Source organism: Diuraphis noxia, unplaced genomic scaffold, assembly GCF_037042655.1.
Source record: "Diuraphis noxia isolate RWA-SAM2 unplaced genomic scaffold, SU_Dnox_SAM2 contig0003, whole genome shotgun sequence".
NCBI classification, from domain to species: Eukaryota; Metazoa; Arthropoda; class Insecta; order Hemiptera; family Aphididae; genus Diuraphis; species Diuraphis noxia.
This window is the reverse complement of record NW_028301713.1, coordinates 30,565,221-30,579,245: the sequence shown is the minus strand read 5'-3', so window position 1 is coordinate 30,579,245 and position 14,025 is coordinate 30,565,221. Positions and strand designations below refer to the sequence as shown.

General features: G+C 33.2%; 1 protein-coding gene across 5 annotated transcripts in view; it reads left to right on the top strand.

Moving 5' to 3' along the window:
• The window catches only part of mAChR-B (muscarinic acetylcholine receptor), a 103,018-nt gene extending 90,177 nt beyond the window's left edge, over nt 1–12,841 (top strand). For all 5 annotated transcript variants that reach the window (XM_089222771.1, XM_089222768.1, XM_089222769.1 and 2 more), the window contains 2 exons: nt 1,447–1,745; nt 9,830–12,841. In XM_089222771.1, the coding sequence (XP_089078897.1) occupies nt 1,454–1,745; nt 9,830–11,778 (2,241 nt within the window). In that variant the 5' untranslated portion in view covers nt 1,447–1,453 and the 3' untranslated portion in view covers nt 11,779–12,841. The remainder of the gene's footprint in view (nt 1–1,446; nt 1,746–9,829) is intronic.
• The last annotated feature ends 1,184 nt before the right edge of the window (nt 12,842–14,025 follow it).

The window sequence follows — 14,025 nt, the reverse complement described above, 5'->3', positions numbered from 1 at the left end:
TAAAAATTTCGCTGTCTAGTATAATATACATATCTATGCATTTATTAAAGAAAAAGCCAGAGGCCGCAGAGGGGGCCGCGGCCCACCCGGCCCCCCCTGTGCGCACGCCTATGAAATTGCTCAATAATAGCCGTTCGGTATTTAAAACATGGATATCAATACGTTATGTAAAGTGGGTATTTAGGACTTGTAAATTGAATAATCATTGGTATTATATAATTTACACCACCGAAGAAAAATAATGATAAAAATAATACAAGGCGTTAGGTGTGCCTACTTGTAAAAAATAATTAATATTATTAAAAATGTTATTTTGAATGCTACATAGATTTGAAATACTGTAAACCAATTATCTACGTAAATAGTGAATTTCCTCGAATATAATAATTATTAATTATTCCTTTAACATATATACAATATAATATATATATATATATATATATATTTATAACGAAGTTATTATTATTATTCATAAAATATAATGAAAACGACAGAAAACTTTGAGGGGTGGTCATGGTAAACGAAACATCGCGGCTATTCACGAGGTGGTATACCGCAAAAGTTTCTCATCACGGACTCTTGGAACAATATCATCTAATAATAATAAAATACGCGTTTTAGTATAATTTAGAAAACTCCGTTAAACTCACGGACCGGTGCACAACTTATATACATAGAATTAATAATTATACGGTGTGACTGTCTTACCATATTTGTCGTCCCACCTACAAAGCATAAATACTACCCACTTATACAACAAAACTTCATAACCATTTGAATACCTAATATAAATTAATAATTCAACTCTTAATATATTCGCAAAAATTAGTCCTGTAAATTGCCCGTCTCAGAAATTTGAAGTAACTGGAAATGGTAAACCTAAAACGTTAAAATAATATACTTCAATAACTTTTAACGTTTTCGACATTACGCGAGTCATTCACTGTCAGCTATAATAATATCTTCAAAGTCCTGCATAAAACTGAGCTATTTCCTGGATCGAGTCTATCTAGTCATCGTTTCGCCAATCATAACTTCAACACATTATTGCTCTTGTCGTATTATAATTTTACGACCAAATTTTAAAATATACATTCGTGTGGTCAAATACAAATTCATATTTTTTTTATAAAATTATATAGATTTACCGATTTCACTCTTGCATTATTTTTTACTTTTATTTTTGTTGTTCGTTAATGGAATTCAAAATATATAATTCTATACTTCACAGAGGTACTAGAAGTAGTCATTTTTAATATGATACTCAGTCCCTATATTAAAACTTATACATACATATTCAATATTATTCATACAAAAAACATATATAAATTTAAGCGCTAAGTGTTATGATTAGTTGTCATGTTCTAAAAAACATATATTTTCACCTATATAGGTAATATAATTAAATTGCACTTAAATAACTATGGTATTTATGCGATATTTCAGTTCGCAGATGGATCAAACTGTCGTCAACGGTTCGGTCGCAGCGGCCAACGGCACCACCGGCGGCGCTCCGGGATCGGTATCGGGCACCAACTGGACCACAGCGGTGTCGGACTTTACGCCGGTGCTATCGCCGTTTGAGTCTTGGCAGAAAGTCATCATCGTCCTGGTCATAGGCGTGTGCATGGTGCTAACCATCACCGGTAACATACTGGTGCTAGTGTCGTTTATCGTGGATCGGACCATCCGGCAGCCAAGCAACTACTTCATCGCATCGCTGGCCGCCACGGATATGTTGATCGGTAGGGTGAGCGTGAGATCTGAAAAATGTGAAAACAAATAGTCAAATGATATAAGCACCACTCTCACTCCTTACCGGTGTCAGTTCAGAAGCTAAAATAGTCACCAAGAAACAATCACCACGTACACTAATGATTCTCAAACTATCTTAGGATGACGATACCCTTCGAAATGTGTTTTCCAAATATAACCTTAAATCGTTTTTATTTAATGTCCCGAGAATGCATCTAGAATGAGGTAGGTATCACCGCCGAGGGTGTCCCAATAAAAAAGGTCATATTTTTGACGTAGGCTGAGTGCATCTCAATTAATTTAGAGTTCCCTAAGGCATACTAAAAGGAGGTGAACTAGCTATTACAGCCCAAAAGTATCTGGTAATTATTATTCATTTTTTTTTTTTTTTTTTACTCACGTCTCACACCCATTTTTAAAGCCTATTATTGATATTTGATAGGTGAATGTCCTAATTTATAGATTATAGTCTAGTGTTTAAAATTTAAATGCCATTATTTTAACAAATTCCAATCTACACATTTAATATTAAATTCGTTTATGTTTAATATTTTATATCCGTCAATGAAATTTTTAAAAAATTTAAAGTTTTGATTATCCATGATAGAACTACTTCACTTATCAGTTAACTGTCTTAGTACACTTTCGCTTATTAACCATAAATTAGTAAAATGCATGCTTAGTTAATACCGAAATTGAAGCAAAATGCTGCTTCCCCACTGTACCACCTTGCTAAATATGTAAGACTTACTTATTTACCTTTATATAGTATTAGTGTTATATTTAAAACTTTTTAACAGAATAGGTAGTTTATTAGTGTAAATACGTATACGTTAGATTACTATACTATATTTAGCTGTGGACCGAGGACGCAATACGGCAATTGAATACAATTTGTCGATTACATTGTGGATGCATTCAGGGGGGCTAGGTAAATTGAGTCCCTGGAAAAACAGGTAGTAGGTTAGTTGAGTCCCGGAAAAAAATTGGTAGTAAGTAAATATTTTTACTTATATTAAGCTATTTATATAAGGATATAATATTTAGATTTATATTGATTGAAAATATAAACTAATTTAAAAAATAAATAATAAATGTCATTATTATTATACATTACATCATATTATTATACACTCCATTTATTTACAAATTAATCAAAAAAAAAAAAATTATTATCGTTAAAAATTATTATTATTATTATTATTATATTATAATATATATACCTATGAATATTATGTACTTGGTAAAAACTTCATTGATATTGATTTAATAAACTCAAATCGAGTAATAACATGACTGGTGTATTTGGTAATTTGCTCCCTTAGGTTTTGTTCCTTATCGAAGGTACGATGTTACAAAGTTATCGACTTTTATTGACTGTGAGTGCTTTGGTATTGTTAAGAGTATATCGTTATTTTATCGTTGGGGAAAAAAATAATTATATAATTAATAAAAATGCATGTTGCTATTTTCAAAATCATATACATGCAGTCAATGAATGTCCACAAATCACAGATAAAAATTTTGCGTATTTATAAATTTTAAATGCATATAAATCGTTTTTCCCTGGGACTCATATTACTTACTACTTCCGGGATTCAATTTACCTACTACCTATTTTTCCCCGGGATTCAATTTACCGAGTTAGGGTCATTTGGGACTCAATTTACCAATCCCGCATTCAAGGTATGAAAATGTAAAAATTAAAAACACGGGAAGGGGCCGAAAATCCGAGGATATAGTTGTGATTATTACACAGTTTCAATAGGTCAATTACGGTAATATTATCTAACAATTTATTTAACAATAATATTTATTTGAAATAGGACTTATCTTTGATCACTAATATATTTTATTTGTTCTATTGGCAATTAGCGAAAACCGTTCAACGTGATAACAATATAGAACACACATACATGAAGTAAAACACACATTACTTTACTTTCAACAGACTCATTTTTCATTATGCTTATAACAGTATTTGTTTTCCCAAAAATATTTTCTCCACTGGTCAAATAATATAGGATTTTAATTCACTGACGGTCAAACTATTTATTTTCAAATAAAATAATTGATATATATATACCTACTTTACTGACACAAAACAATAAATGTATGGAGTAGATAAACATAATCATTTTCTTATGATAAACTTTCATAATGTTTTTGAAATTAATATAAAAAATCGAATTAAACACTTCAATAAAATTTAAAAGTTATAAGCCATCGTAAAGTATCTATATTTATTCCTGTTATTTGAATTAAAATCATTAATTAATTTACTGAATCTTATAAAGTTACGATAAGTTGATAATTTATTAGGAATTAAAACGTGTGATTCGTGACCATTGGCATTGATATAGAAAAAAAACAAAATTGAAGTAATACATTTTTGTTGGATTGAACCAAAAAAGTAATTGGATGACATGTTTTAAGTTTTAACAGCAATGAATTAATTTACACACAAAAAAAAGTGTTTTTCGAGAAAAGGTAATATGCTGTTGTTATATTTTGAACTAATCTCGCATTTTTTTTAGAACCCATTAAAAAACACTGCATAAAACGATATCTGATACACACTTTACATATGTTAATTTATGATAACCATGCTTAATGTTAACAGTAAAAACTAATATTTTTGAAAAAAGAAAATAAATGTCAATGTGTCCAATCGTTTTCAGTTGCAATGGATCGTTATATGTATATGTAATTAGTAATTACTGTTATTTCTATTTCGTGTGTCAAAATATTGTTCAAAATCGTTTACTCGACTCCAGAGGCGGTTTGAATGTATTATACTTAGTGGTGCAAGACAATATATAGACACTCCCCCCCTCCCACCACCATCATAATAGAAATTACAAATAAATATTTTTAATAAGTTTATAGTTTATAATTATAAGGCCTTTATATTCTTAACTCGACGCTTTCAACAGTTTCAGCCACGATTATCATTTATCATATATTCATACGTCATTGATTAGGTACTTTAATACTTTTTTCATTTATTAAGCATTAAAATTAAACATTGCGGTCAGCACATGCTCAACCAAGACCACCCACTCCCCTAACATTGGCGGTGCAGTGCACCAAAAACAGTATACTCAAACCGCTTCTGCTCGACTCACATATTGCTATACCTCCAAATCTCTTATGCCTACTCATCGAGGGCTCGGATAAAATTACAAACGACGCGTGTCAAAGCATTATAGGATCGGCACACGATATTACCAATATATAAAATGTTTATCACAGTCCACAGCCTAAGTGTTTTTTTTCCTTTGGGACTTCCGAAATAAATACGTTAAAATTTTCTTCGTTTTCGTTTCTGTCTAAACTTTTTTTTTCACTTTGACCTGCGGACTAAAAATATAATATGATATTTTATACCACTAGAATAAAATATGATTGTTATCACATGCACTAAAATATAAATGTGATGTATTATGTACAACCTTGGTGAAGTATAATATTGCTCATAAATAAAAGGAAATGTAAAAAAAATAAGGATCTAATTGAGATTATAATGAAAAAAAAACCTTACCAAGCGCTATTTTATTTTTAGTGGTTAAAAAAATTAATTGGGTGTAGAGAAATATAGTTGGTAATATATTATGTTATTAATTGTTTTGTGCATATTATAGTTATCCTTAAGCTTAGTTTAATTTTAGAATTACAATTATCCAAGCATAACAATTATCAATAATCATCATATTTATTATATAATATAGATTTAATATCAAAAGTATTCAATATGTTATGTAGAAAAAACTATGTTGATTATTTTTTGTAAATATTAAAAAAGTTTCATACGTTTTCGGTCAGATTTCACAATTGTAACATACATTTGCTTCAGAATTTATTATAATTTCAATTCACTTTTTAATTTTTATGCAATAATTATTTATTTTCCGTCCAGCATATAAATATATATGATAATTATTATAGTCTCTTTTACATTCGACTCCGCCAGTTCAGTTAGTCTAAAAACAACCTATCGATTCCGCCACCTTCCAAGTTTTACTTCAGCCTAGCAAATGCTTAAAAAAATAATCAAATAATTAATTTTAATATAAATTAATTTAGTCAAATATATTGTTTATAATATGATGATGCAAAACTAATGCAATGTGAATTAATATATATATATAAAATAATACAATATACATAGTTAAATAAATAAACTCGGTAGGTTGTTTTTAGACTACCTGCACTGGCAGAATCTATGCTGGCGGAATCGATAAACCTTATCCCCAAGTATAAAAAGGTCTGGTGGAATCGATGAAACCCCCTAACAAATAAGTACCTAAAGTAACAATATAAATTGAAAAATATAAATTTCAATATATTATCATAAAACCTAACAACTAATATTTTGCGAGCTATACAGAGAATGTTATGAATATTTTCACTGCAACGGATGGTGTGCGGAGAGTACCATTCGGTAGATGTATAATTGAATAGTGCAAAGGACGAAAATAGTCGAACACAAACTTTCTATATACCCACACCATCAGAATAATTGATCCTTTATATTTAATACAATTAAACAATTTGTCAATATTGCTATTTGCTTTCTTATTTCGTTCCTCACCAACCCCACCGAGATTTTTGTTTTTCTTACCTACTTCCTATATTTCCTAAGTACCTATAATAATTCAAGTAAATATCGACATGAAAAATATTTAAATCCAATCCTGACTCCTGAGCATACCGTTATTGTTTTTAACATCAATATTATTTTCGTTAATATTTAAATAGATTATACACGCTTCGGAAATGTGTTTTATGAGTAACGACAGTAATAAAGATTAGATTACCTACAATTTCGTGCTTTATTAGTTATTACCCATGAAATTATTAAGGTATATTATAAACTGCTTTATTCACACTTTGATACTTCGACGTCTAACATTTATAAATTTTTTTGAACTACAGTCTACAAGTCTATAAATTTGAAACAAATATTATTAAAGAGATTATGTAGGTAGTAGTTACCATAATTATATACCTAATACATTGTATCTAACGTTTGTCATGGTGTGTTTTAATTGTTTTATTGCTATACAAAAATTGTAACAGAAGAAACAACATATTCTTGTATAACCTGCAAAGAATTTCCAAAAAAATATGGGTTAGACGCCGACGCCGTATATCTATGAAGAATGTCCTGACAAATTTAAAAAATCTTGAATTTTTATTCAAGGTTAAATAATTTTTGATCGGTCGGTAACTTATAAGATTTCTATCAGAGATATTGACATTCAACACGTCATCTAAAAGAGAAAATACAAAGCAGTACGCTGATATTGAAATATTTTTATACCTAAATAATACGCCGTCAAACACTTGCTTTCAAAATATATTATTATTCTAGCGCGTATAATAGGTACTGCAATACTTTATTAGACGTCACAATAATATTTATTGACTCTTAAAAATAAGACAAGTTTAGAACCCAACACTTCCTACAAATATAAAATATTTAGGGAGCTCAATTTTGATATTTATTTTTTTCAGGAAAACTATTTAAAGTTTTAACGTAGGTAACTCAACTAATGTCTTTATTCTTAATGAAAAACAAAAAAAAAAACGTGACCAAAAATTAATCTAACTGAAAGTTTTCATTTAAAAATAGACGTAACTCGGTGCTCGCGGTGCTCGCGCGTCAAAACCGCTCTAGTGTGGCGCGGCCCTTACTATTTATCTATCTATCTGTGTATCTCGGTTTTTCTACTATTTTACGAGTTATTTATCAATTAAAATATAATTATTAAATTTAATTTACCAAAATGATATATTTAGAACTAGTATATTGTTACCTCATTGTAAGCCTAATATACACTTGAAATCATAAAATAGCAAGACTGGGCAAGTTAACTATTTTTTTAACTCGTTAAGACAAGTTAATATAGAAAAAAGTAAGTTAAGTTTAAAGTTAAAAGTTACCTCTATTTTTTTTAACTTGCAAAAGTTACAAGCTAATTAGAAAATAAAAGTAACTTAACTTAGTTAAAAATAAGTTACTTTTTTTAGTATAAAATTAATAATTATATTGCCTACCTTTTTTTAAGCTAACAAATAACATAATAATTCAATAAATGTCTTAAACATTTTAAATACATGTAGGTATGTAATAAATTTATTTACTGTAGGTACCAGTGGCGCACCTAGGGGGGTGCAAAAAGGTTTTTAGCATCCCCAAGTTAAAATTTAGCACCTCTTGTTTTTTATATATAATTATTATTATATACTTAATATTATGAATTTTATGTTTTTAAATGATAAGATTTACTGAAAAAATGTATAACTGTTTGGTCGTATAATATAATTTGTTATTTATCTTTGTTGAATATTGAAAAAGATTTATTCAATCAGATAAACACCGAAACTATTTTGAATAAATATTGCATGAAACCCGGAAAATTTATGCTGATTTCAAATCTATAAATTATTATTTATTTAACAGGATTATGAAATTAAAATGTTTCAATATGTTTCTGATATTGTAGTAGTAGAAATGTTGTTCATTTTTTTATTTTTGTAAAAAGTCTTAATATATTTTTTAAAGTTTTGATGTATCGATTAAAGTTGGTCTATGGGTAGGGTGTGGGGGGGGCTTTGCCCCCCACGGCCCTGTGATGTATTCACAGTTTTAGCACCCATAATCGTTTTAGAGATCTAGTTGCACCTATGGTAGGTACTTATATTTGTATATTATAATTAAATCAATGATGAAATCCAATAAAATAATTGTTAGATATGTATTTTTTAACGTAAATGATCCACAACTCTACTTAATATTATTTATTAGAATATAATTTCTTGATTACACAATATATAAATATATTATTCAATTAATAGTAAGAATACAATATTTAATCAAACCGTTATTGTATTTTACCATTTTAGTAGACAATAGTTACCTTATACCTAGTCCTAGTGAGGTGTATTTGCCATTTGGTATATCATATGAATGTCAAAAGTAAAATAATGCAACCAAAAACTAAGCTTTTCAACATTCATACTTTAACTATCATTATAATAAAACCATGATCATTTATCAAACATTTCAAAACACAATACTTTCAAGTTTCAAAGAAAGCAGTTTGAAACTATGAAAGCTAGAATGTGAAAAATAATTATCGACGACAACTGACAAGGGACAGACTCGAGACATAAAATACGACAGTAAAAAATGTGTTCCAAACGGCAAACACTGTGAGCCTGTGAACGAGTGTCGAGTGAACACCAATTAAAATAAACAAATTAATAATAACTCGAAATTGTTTTGCCCAAACGTGACGTCATATCATTAAACATGATGGCTACATAATTGTGCCTATACAAGCATAATATGATAAGGCACGTCTATTAGCTTATATGGTCGAAGATTGAATGGACTCGTGTAGAGATTATTTTTAGGCTCTAGACATGATAATACTAGATGCACGATACCGTCGATAACATAGATATTGTTTTTATAAAGCTATAAAAATCCCGGAGAAATACTTTGTGCTGTACATACCTATTATTATTTTATAACGATTAACGAATATTAGACAGTAGTCAGAGTTGATGGTACTGAAATAAAAGAACGAGGGTTCGGAATTGATCTAACCAACAATCCGAGTACTATTCTTTATTACTAAAGATTTGAACGAATTGTTTGAGTTTTCGAAATTAATTTTATGGTTATAATTTCTTATTAAAAAGGCAATAAATATAAAAATAAAGAAAACTTACAACTAGGTACCACCTCATTTTGCTATACAATTTTTTTAGGACTTCATACCCCCCCCTCCTAACGTCCTAACGTAAAGAGCTAGTTACGTCTATGGTCGGGAATATAATGAAAGAAATGCTAGCTAACAGTAAGCCGGATAAACCAAAAAATGAAGAAAAAAATTAAGTTACGTTCTTCTTCGTAGGAGTTATTATTGTTGATATGACAATGTTTGGTGATTTTATCTAGAATAGTTAGTTTTTAAATAATTAAATCAAATGAACAAAATGACCAAAATAATTATCTACGGACGAACCTTTGTTTTATTTGTCTTTTTTCCGTTAACAGGTACGGTGTCGATGCCATTCTACTGCGTGTACATACTGCAGGGGTACTGGGACCTGGGACCGTTGTTGTGCGACCTGTGGCTGTCCGTCGACTACACCGTGTGCCTGGTGTCGCAGTACACAGTACTGTTGATCACGGTCGACCGGTTCTGTTCGGTGAAGATCGCCGCTCGGTACCGGGGCTGGCGGACCAAAGACAAGGTTATGTGGATGGTCGTGCTCACGTGGATCATCCCGGCGCTGTTGTTCTTCACCAGCATATTCGGATGGGAACACTTTGTCGGCTACAGGGACCTGTTGCCGGGCCAATGCGCAGTGCAGTTCCTCAAGGATCCCGTGTTCAACACGGCCCTGATCATCGGCTACTTCTGGACTACACTCATCGTGCTGTTCGTGCTGTACGGTGGCATCTACAAGGTGGCGTACGAGATGCAAAAGAAAAGTGAGGCGAAACAGCGCAAGATGCAGTCGATGGTGGCGCTGAGTGCTGGCACCGTATCCGGTATGGCCGGTCACGCGGCCGGCATCGGCATGTCAAAGACTCAGAGCACTCTACTCGTGCACGACAAGCCGCAGCAGCAGCAACAACAACAACAACAACAACAACAACAGAACCAGCAACAGCAGCATCAACAACAGCAACAGAATCAAAACCAACAACGACAGATGGCGGCCGACAGTAATACATCGTCCGGTTTCGATGAGAACGCAGCGGAGGCGGCGGCCTGCCGGAACACAAGCCCGAACGATCGCAACGCTACGGCCGTGGTGGTGGTGGACAAGGAACGATCGAGCAGTCCGGCATTTGAGTCGGACGAGGAGAGCACGACAGGCGAGAAGCAACAGCAGATCAACTGGCCGCGCAAAAAATCTGTGGCCGAACTGATCGTCCAGTCGGCGCTCGTGCAGCGGTCCAACAGCGGCATACACCTGTCGCCGTCCGACAACCTCATACCGTATACCAACACGTCCGGTAATAACAACAACAACGGTAGTAAGATCGTCCGGTCGTTTTCAAATGTGGCCGTCGTCAATTGTGGACGGCAGACGGAAGCGCGACGCCAGACGCCACCCGGCACGCCTTCGCCACCAGACAGCCGGGTGGACGCGCTCGTTGGTATGGACACAAGTGAACTACACTTCATGGACGACAGTTCCATCGTCATTGGGTCGCCGACGTTCGAGAGTCCGACCAACAGCACCAGTTCAATAAACGAGACGATGTCTTCGGCCCAGTGTTCTCCGGCCCACGGTGCCGCGGCCTCGTCTTCGCTGTTACAGGCCGCGCTCATCCGGGCGGCTGCTGCTCAGCAGATGAGCCAGTCGCATGGCCCCGCCGTCACCAAGGTCAACACGGCCGTCGTGGTAGACGGCCGCCATCGTGGTTCCGCGTCGGTCACGAATACCACGACCGTGGTGGTGACCGAGCGTGGCCGTGGTGCTACAGGTAATGGCGATGACGACGACGACGGCGACGATGACGGTGACGACTGTGACGCGGCCGCCACCGGGACCGGTGAAAAATCGTCGTCCGATACGACCAAGAGCGGCGGTGGTGGTGGCGGGGGCGGTGGCGGAGACAGTGGGGACAAGCGTGAGGGCAGTTCTCGCGGTGACTTCGTCCGGACCATCGGCAAGCGTCTAAAGGTGAAACGACCCAAGGTGTCCGGCCGCCAAAAGTCTAAGTCGGAAAACAGGGCCCGAAAGGCGTTCCGCACCATATCGTTCATACTGGGCGCGTTTGTGGCCTGCTGGACCCCGTACCACATACTGGCGCTCATCGAGGGCTTCTGCTCCAACCCACCGTGCACGAACGAGAGACTGTTCCTGTTCGCGTACTTCTTGTGCTACGCCAACAGCCCGATAAACCCGTTCTGCTACGCTCTGGCCAACCATCAGTTCAAGAAGACGCTCACCAGGCTGATGAAAGGCGACTTCCATATATCATAGGCCGCGTATCACACACGGGCGATCCTCCCGCGACGTTTCTGTTCCTAAAAACGATTGTTTCCGGTTACTATGTACGTCGTTCGTGGTTTTTCATTTCACGCGCCCGTCTTCAGCTGACATCACCCTCTATATGCCAATAATATGTATAACGGAATAACGGTTCCTATATTATGTAAACGCGATATGATATATAATTACCATTACGCTGCAAAGATCGAAATATTCTTAAATCACAGTTTTAGTACATATAGATAGTAAATAATGATAATATTTTTAAACTTCCGTCAACCGATGAACACCTCAAACTTTGAAAACCCAATTAAACCTCGTGAGAGCATAATATACGGCATATTATATTCTTAAAATAAATTTTACTTATTTATTTATACTGTATTATACTTATAATAAACTTACATGATCATAAGAATATTGTAAATAATATATTATATAAAAATCTAAAAAAAATACTATATAATTTATTGGCTTATATACATTAATCAATAAATACCTAAAAATGTACTTAATGTAATACACATTCGGTTTAGCTTAGATTTTTATAGGCCTTTTAATGATGACTTAAAAATTTATTTGTTTAAATAAATATTATTTATGATAATATTATGTGTTTTTGAACAGGGTAACATCAAAACTGTACTTTAAAATGTTTAATTATTCTTAAATCTTATGTTTCGTGTATATTATAAGTCATTACATATATATAAGACATAAGGTATAATAAAACAATGTGATATTTATAATTATTAGAATCATTGCGACAATATTTACCAATGTAGAACAATATTTCGTTTGATTATGTAAAGCTTATTAAAAACGAATCCGGTTCACGGATTAAATGAGCCCTAATCTGTAAATGGAATTCGTTTTCACTAGATTTTAGAGACAAAACAGCTGTTTTTTTTACATAGTATAATAAATTATCTTGGTATTAGTTTATTATAGCCATTATATAGATAATAATATAATATATAGTTGTGTGTAACGTCAAACAAATTAGTTATTGATATTTATTACAATAAACAATAGGAATTTTAATTTATAACAATTGTTGTATTTTATCTACCTAGTTATTATCATATTCTTGCACCCGGAAAAGAGTGGTTCTTACAGTTGTAGTTCCAATCATAAAAATAAACATTCCAAGATTCGATCACGTATTGCCTAGGTTTCTTCTTGATATATCGCATTCAGTCCGTAATCACTGTTAATGATTACTGAAGATTAGTATATATATACATATATATTAGGACATAGGTACCTACACAATATAATATATAATATATAATAATTTACTGATAATTATATAATATACAACTAGTTTGTTATCATAGAAAATGGTTCAGTAGCATAATGTTATAATATTAATAGAGGACGAGTAGGACGACATTTTCACATCAATGTCCAATAACTAATAAGTTATGACTAGAATTAGGTGTTCGAGATCTACCACTGTCTCAGTGTCTCACTCAAAATCAATTTGCAAACAATAAGTGTTATATTGGTGGATGAGTACTGTGTATACATAATGCATACCATATACCGGTTTCCCATCCACCAATACACCACTGAGTATTTGGAAAACAGTGTACTTAATCAGAATACCTACGACTGTGTATATTCACTAAATGTATTACGATACACAGATATTTAGGTACCATATCGTATGGCCCTGTAAGGCCGTAAACCAATTTGTAATTTTATAGTTACCGAAATAAAATATTCTGTAAGTATTTGCAATTTTCATTTCTCAAACCGCACTCTTACTAAGTAGGGAACCAATAACCAAATCAAAGTTTAGAATCTACCTATCAACTCGATAATTAGCTTGATTACCAACAATACCAACTATATTAAGTTTTTACCGTTTAATAAATATCTACTATAATAATATACTCATTATCATAGGCGTGTCTACGGGGGGAGGCAGGGTGGGCACCGGCCTCCCCAGTGACTTGATTCTTGGCCTCTTGATGTATAATCTACCGTGGTTGAAACACGGATTTCTATATGGTTAGTAGTGCTATATAATTTCCATACAAAAATAAAAAGTCACAAATATAGATTATAAAATACAGATCGTTGTAGTAGGTAAAAAATTTAAATTTTATAAATGGCCTCCCAAGCCATGGAGGCCTGGACACGCCCATGCTCATTATTGCTTACAATATTCGTAATCTTTCAAAAAATAGAGTGTGAAAATTAAAATGCAGATTTTTAGTATCAGATAGG